The sequence below is a fragment of the Populus euphratica genome, unplaced genomic scaffold (assembly GCF_000495115.2).
Source record: "Populus euphratica unplaced genomic scaffold, PopEup_1.0 scaffold31.1, whole genome shotgun sequence".
In the NCBI taxonomy this organism is placed as follows: Eukaryota; Viridiplantae; Streptophyta; class Magnoliopsida; order Malpighiales; family Salicaceae; genus Populus; species Populus euphratica.
The window spans coordinates 1,610,843-1,618,170 of NW_011499850.1; the positions used below are offsets into that span (position 1 = coordinate 1,610,843).

The following is a 7,328-nucleotide window of genomic DNA, read 5'->3' on the forward strand; positions in this document are numbered from 1 at the left end:
GGGGGGGGGGGCATTCAAAAGGATCCAATTTTGTTTATTTTAAAAATAAATTAAAACAAAAACAAAATTAAAAATAAAGAGATACAGTTAACGAAGGCATTAACCCAGCATTAGAGCCAAGCTATAATAATAATAATAATAATAAAAGGTTCTTATTTATGAACACTTAAACAATACACTTTTTTGTATATCTCCACCGTAAAACACAAATGATTTCTCTATTTTAATGTGCTTTATATAAAATTAGGCTTTTCTTCTCCAGAATATATTATTTAGAAATTAGTCAATAACATTCGTCATGATAAAATTATTTGTTTTTTTAATATTGAAGCTTAACAGAAGAAACAAAAAAGATTGACAATTTGTTTGCCATTCCGGAAGCCAAAGTTGACGAGCTCTTGGTTATTTGAAAGTGATCGGCATTAAGGCTAAAACAATGTTTATTTAAAAAAAATTAAAAAAAAAATTATTTTTTATATTTTATTATCATTTTATTATACTAATATGAAAAATAAATTTTAAAAAATATTATTTCAATATATTTCTAAACAGAAATATACTGTAAAATATAATTTCTACCATTCACTTAATTATTCTCTCAAAATATTTTTTAGCCCAGTAATAGGCATGAAACCCGTACTTATTAACTGAAATTCCAGCACAGAACAAGAGCCTCCTCACTTGCAATTTGGTTTATCGCTTAAATGCAATTCAAATTTCATGTGCTCCAAAACATTATTATTAAACAAAACCTCGTGGACTGACCGTTAATTTGAAGTCTTATCTGAGTTAAGATATATTTTGAATTGTTATTAATATTGACTTAACTAAATTTATATGACAAGTTAAGCTATATTTTGAATTGTTTTTAAAATTGACCTAAACAAACTTATGTGACTCAATTTAATATATGACTTAGTTTACCTAGTTAAGCATCATCCAAACTTAGTCTAAATTCAACAAGGTCAAAACTAAAGAATTTTTTTTAAAAAAAAATTAAAACAATAGTGGAAATAAAATGATATATTTAGATTAACTTATTAATCTAGCAATTAGAGCTCGCAACCTGGTTAATCCAACCAAACCCAATCAAGTTGCAATAGAAATGAAAATAATAAACATATTTTGCATTCAAAGTTGGGGTAGAAATCTCAATCTAAAACTGTGTCGATAAGAAATCAAAAAACAATTAAAAATAATAAATAATTAAAAGATTCTAATTTAGCATGTTAAATGAATTGAACAAGATAGGAGCTGATTTTATGATAATAAAAGACAAAGATCATGAAGCTATCATTGGAATAAATTCTAAACACAGGTGCAAAGATCTAGGGGCATCATGATATTTCACTCTATACTAAAAGACATCATACTTTCATTATATAAATCTACAATTAAAGATTAATTTTACCTCCTGGTATGCAAAATAACATGCCTCAAGTCTAGATGTATCATGGTACTTTTCATGAAACATATTGGTCATTACTTGAAAAAAAAAGGTTAGACACTATTTTTTGTGTTTTCTTTGCATAATGTAATTACTTAATTACTCTTAAAAACAAAGATCACTTGGGTTTGAGAGAGAGGCTTTTTAGCTTTTAACTTTATTTTTAAATAAAGAAGATACTTCATTACTCTTGAAAATTAAAAACAATTGTTTTTTACTTGGGGGCTTTTTTCTTGTCATTATATGGTCATTTAGTAGTTATTAGATGTTATTAGGGCAATAAGGTGATTTGATAAATAAAAAATTCAAAAAAGAACAAAAATATTATTAACAGTGTCAGTCGGCTTCTAACAGCACGTGTGATGCCGTCTGATGACCAAAACCATGATTCTAGAGCGACTTCCAAAATGTCTTGGTATCGTCTCCACACATCAATGATGCATGTAGCACTATAGCGATTGTGTGGCATGTATATCCTTTTGTTTTTTCCTCTTCTCCTATTAAATTTGCTTCAATATTCTCTTTATTATAATTTTTAAAATTTAGATTACTTTATGAAATTAAAGATTTTTTTTTAATTTCATCCCTTTTTTGTTGTAATTTTTTTTATTTAGAATAGTTTATTGAATTAATAATTATTTTCAATTTCATCCCTAATCAATATTTTCATCTATCAAATTTAGTTTTTATTCTTTTAATTACTATTTTTTATATGGTTTTTTTTGTGCAGTTTCTTCTTTCTTTAGTTTTTTTCCTTGTCAATTATAATCCTTTTTTTAATATTGTATTTTTTTACCTTGCAAGATTTTTGTAGATTTTTTTTTATTTCATCCTCCAACATTTAATTAGACAGGTGTTTAACTTCTTAGTTGAATTCGGGTCTAAATTTAATAGTTTGTGAATTTAAGAAATTAACTCCTATTTCTAAGTTGACACGAGTTTTTTTGGTTGTTTTTTTCTTTTTTAGCTTATTTTTCTCATCCTCTAGCATTTTGTTATTTTTAACTCACTTTCTATGGTATTTTTAAGTCGTTTTGAAAATAATATACATTACCTTCTTCTTCTTTTTTGTTGAATCTAGCTATTATAAAGGGACTTTGTTTTTAAAATAATATACATAATATTTAATTCTTTAGGTGTTGAGTTCTTGGATTGAGTCTTGGTCAAGAATTTAACGGATTGCGGAAATGAGTATTTAATCCGGGTTAACAAATTTACTCGGGTTTGCTTGATTTTTTTAAGCTTTTTTATATCATATTTCGTTCTTTAACATTTTTTTTTTATTTTCTTTCTATAGGATTTATCTTTTCTTTTAAAATAACAAAGGTAGTCTTTTTTTTTATCTTTGTTAATTTTTTCTTTTTTAAAAGAATTTTTTTTAATTAAATTAAATTTATTGATTTTATCCTATCATTTAATTTGAGGCAATAGGTGAAGAAATTTTGTTTTGTAATTAATTATTTTGAAAATTAGTATTCTTTTTTTTAACTTTTCTTTCTATAAAACTATTATGATATTATGTTTTGGATCATAATTCAACCGTTTTACCATATTTGACTTGGCCTCTATTTTTTACTTATTTTTAATCTTTCTTCGTCTTGAATCAATTATCAATTTTTTTTTAAAAAATAACTTTGCATTATCTTAATCTTTTCTATAATTAAAAAATATAATAGGTCGACAACAAATCACGTGCCACGTATCTAGCTAGTAACGATATCAAAACGATTGAGGTGGTGAAACAGACAAACTCCGAAAAACGATATGGGCTCAACGTGGGACGGCGTGACGATATCAAAACGCTTGAGGTGGTGAAACAGACAAACTCCGAAAAACGATAAGGGCTCAACGTGGGACGGCGTTCTATATCATCACCAGTGAGGCTGGCCGAAAATCAGACACGCGAGGGAGACTCTAATAACCAGCTATGGATTTTATTGATCTATCTGATCCACACCAACAAAGCAGTCAAAGAAGAATGGCAAATCAACGAGGAGACGTAATTTTACCATGTAAAATGTAAAGACGAAGCATTCTTTACCAAGTGTTTGTTTCTATATATTTTAACAATATTTGCCTGATTCGCATGCCGTCAAAAACAGGGGCGGCGGGATAAATTAAGGACTGAATCTTGGTTTCATCTTTCATGACGACGTTGAAGAATTTCAGTCAAACACTCAATCAGTTACCTTTTGCAAACTTTTCATCGTGAATGTGACTTATCCTCGCTCCCTCTCTATATATAGGTGCATTCCCATCCTGGGAGGATCATCATCTGTCTTCGCTGAAGACATTTTTGAAAGGCTATATATTTATTCCCCCTCGTTATTTCCGAAATCAAAGAATCCTTAGAGAAGAGATTGTGCTCCTAAAACGTTGATTGTCAGAGGCAAGAAAATGGCTAGCCGATTGTGTTTCAATATTGGGTTCTTGATTGTTGCATCGGTGGGTTTGCTTCACGGTGCATATGCAGCTAATACGTACACAGTTGGAGGTGATTTGGGATGGATTGTTCCTCCGAACAACACTTACTATGAGGAATGGACCAGCCAGAGCACATTTCAGATAGGAGACACCTTCGGCAAGCATTTCTTGATCTCTTTATGAGCTTGTTAATTAATTAGGGCTCTCCTTATTGCATGCATGATATGATACTGATGCTGGTCCATATCTCTGGTATGCCTAATCCTATATATCAAGAGGTATCGCACCACTTTGGATCTTAAGCCTAAGTTAACCTGTACGTATAGGTTTGGTGGGTTTTGTCATGAGGAACAAGCATGCATGGTATTTCCTTAAATTATTCTTACTCCATGTCAATCATTCAATGAGAAGTGTTTTCCTTTTCATTGCTTTCAGTATTCAACTGGACAACCGGAACACATACCGCAACTGAAGTAAGTACCAAGGAGGAGTACGATAATTGCACAAAGACGGGAATGATATTGGCATTTGCAGGAGTTAAAGTCACTTTCAATGAAAATGGCACGCACTACTTCCTCTGCTCTGAAGGAACACACTGTGAGCAAGGCCAGAAGATGATAATCAAAATTGGAGATGGCATAGCGCCAAGTTTTGCAGCTCCATCTCTTACCGCGGCCGCCGCCTTATCTGCTCTTTTCTTCTCCACCTTAGCCATCTTCTTCTTAAACTAAATCTAAAGACACCCCACGTCATGCAAGTAACTTTTTCTTATCCAGTAGCTCTAGAATTGGGTGAGCCCTAGATAGCCTGTTGGCAATAAAAAGATTTGGGGATACAGAATAATCGATGTGATTCATTTAATTTGTTTATGACTGTACTGTACCGATTAAATTTGTTCGTTGTAATAAAGTTGTCTTTGCAATGGAAGATTCATACACCGATAAGGTCAGCAGGAGACAGCCTTCGTTGGACCATCTCCTGCCAGCCCGTCACATTTTATGACCAGAAGTGATGGCATAGCCTCCTTCACATCATATGGATCGCAATAAGTGGTAGTTGAATTATATAATTTAGTATGATTAATTCATATACACGAAATAGGTTCATGTAGAAAAAAGAAAAAAGTTACCTGGTAGCCTTGTAAGGGCTGTCCAAATCCCATGTTTTCACAAGTATTTAATTTCTACACAAATTCTTGATTGATATTTGAACATATTATGACAGATTTGCCTAGATCTTCCTTTATGGTTTTCTTGCTGCCTGATTTCCTAATAGTTAGAGCAATGCAAAATGTTTAAGCTGATGCATTTGTGTGCAAGTCTTACTGCAACATATCAAAAAAATTGACAGAAGGGTCGGTTCTTGAACATTTCACATCAGACATCTGTTACTTTAGCTGGATTGTCAAATGTTAGGCGTGCTTTGGATGCCTCTGCGGAGAAAGCAGTCTTCCTAAAATCTAAAAAGGAAGCCCGGACTAGCACGAATATCTCCCACGCTAGATTCATCTTTAGAAATTATTTATTCAACGATGTTAATTTGAGAAATATTTTCCCCACTGTTCTTGTATGGGAAAAAACTCGGAAACCTCACCTTTCCATTTTTTTTCCCACCTGATGTTGTGCCTGGCCAGCAACCCCCAGAACCTGAGACTTCTACGCATAGCTTTCAGAACGGACGGAGATCGAGAACTGATGAAGGTTCCAGTTTAATGGTTTAAACATCAAATTTCTGGTTCAAGCACTGGGTCAATTACTAAAGAAACCCGAAGATCTCAATTACATGTTAGAATAGTCATGCATAAGCAGCTATACGAGTAAGAACTGTTAATAGCCATCACGTTCACGTCTTGGACAGATGGTGCACCACTCCCCTGTGCATTTTCCTTGAAGTATAATTATTAAAAAAAACCAGAAATGCATTTCTAGTTTTTTTTAATTGTAATCGTTACTTTAACAATTTCAAATAATTATTTCGGTCAAAAAAAATTATACAGTACTCTCTAGATTTGATTTACATTATTTTTTTAACAAATAATTATTAAATACTTAATTTTATCAAATAAAATGACAGTAGTTATACAACAACAAAAAAATTGAACATACTTCATTTGTAGCGTCAGACCAGGCTGTCAATTGGATCAGAAGGTTACCATATACTGCAGTTGGAAATGGAAACTCAGCTCTCCTCCTTCATCTATGCCAAAAAGAACATGTCTGCCTTGTCTTCTGTTATTTCCACCACCATCGTTGTTGCTGCTAGTCTTATTTTTCTCTGTTCTTTCTTGTTGTAATAAATGTTAGAGAGAAATCATTAAATGAACTAGAAATTAAGATGTGATTGTGTTAGAAAAATTATTCATATTGAACGAACATGCCTTTGTAACGTGAAGATTTGTTGTCTTTAAAGTAAAACATTTCCAAAACTAATCCGAATATGTCAAAGATCGATTTGATATAACAGTACAGGAGATTCCACTTTTTAAAAAAAAGAAGAAGATAAAAGAGTCTCATTTATGATTTTCAAGTGACTATTAGCTCAAATATCATTTATTTTTAAGAAAATAATTTAATAAACCCACGAAAAATCATTAATTAGATCTCAAAAATCGTGGGAAAATATCAATTTTGGACACAAATCCGATTGAGAAACACGCCCGGAATACCAAACCGGGTGTTCGAAGTTAAAACAACATGGTCGTTTTTTGAAATGAAAAGTTACTTCCATTTCTTTACACAATGGTCCCTCAAATCTTAAGCTCTTTTCAATTTAACCTTTAACTCTTTTAATATTATAATATAATTCTTAAATTCAACTTTTAATCAACGAATTCAACACTAACATTAATATGAGGTGATTTGATTGTTGCTTATTAGCTGGCTACTCTCGAAACAGTTTTCATTGTATGAGGTGATATTGCAAGTTAGTGTAGTGATTCAATGCTCTATTAATATTAATAGATTTTTTTTTTCAACATCCTTCTTAATCTAGTTTTTCGTATTAGAGTTTTGTCTCGCAATTTTTTTTAATTAATTAGAGAGCTCAATGTACCTTAAATTATTATAACGAGGATATTGACCTTTTATTATGTTCAATTAAGGAAACTATAGATACTATAAGATATATATAGGCTATTGAGGGAAAAATTATGGTGCTCAGAAAGTAAGTATCAGTAGTTTATCTTCTGGACTCATTTTGAAAAGAAAAATAAATACATGATGAAAAACAAAATTAAATCAAGGACCCATTAAAGATTATAAGAATATTTTTATATGGGTTGAAAAATATTTTTGAATTCTCTATATTTTTTTATGTTTATCTCTATCAGAAATAAATATGAATAGTTATTCCATAAACACTATAAAATTCTCGCATGTTAAAGCTAAGTCAGTAAAAATTAAGTGTTTGGGCTCCTAATATACTTAAATAGCAGATTGTTGTAGGCCCCAATGAATAT

At 31.1% G+C, this 7,328-nt stretch overlaps 1 protein-coding gene across 1 annotated transcript; it reads left to right on the forward strand.

The window, feature by feature from the left end:
- The first annotated feature begins 3,702 nt into the window (after positions 1-3,702).
- Positions 3,703-4,905, forward strand: LOC105121018 (umecyanin-like). Its single transcript, XM_011019485.1, has 2 exons — positions 3,703-4,028; positions 4,307-4,905. Exons 1-2 carry the CDS (start codon positions 3,845-3,847, stop codon positions 4,600-4,602), a joined length of 480 nt encoding a protein of 159 aa, XP_011017787.1. The 5' UTR covers positions 3,703-3,844; the 3' UTR covers positions 4,603-4,905.
- Positions 4,906-7,328: the final 2,423 nt, after the last annotated feature.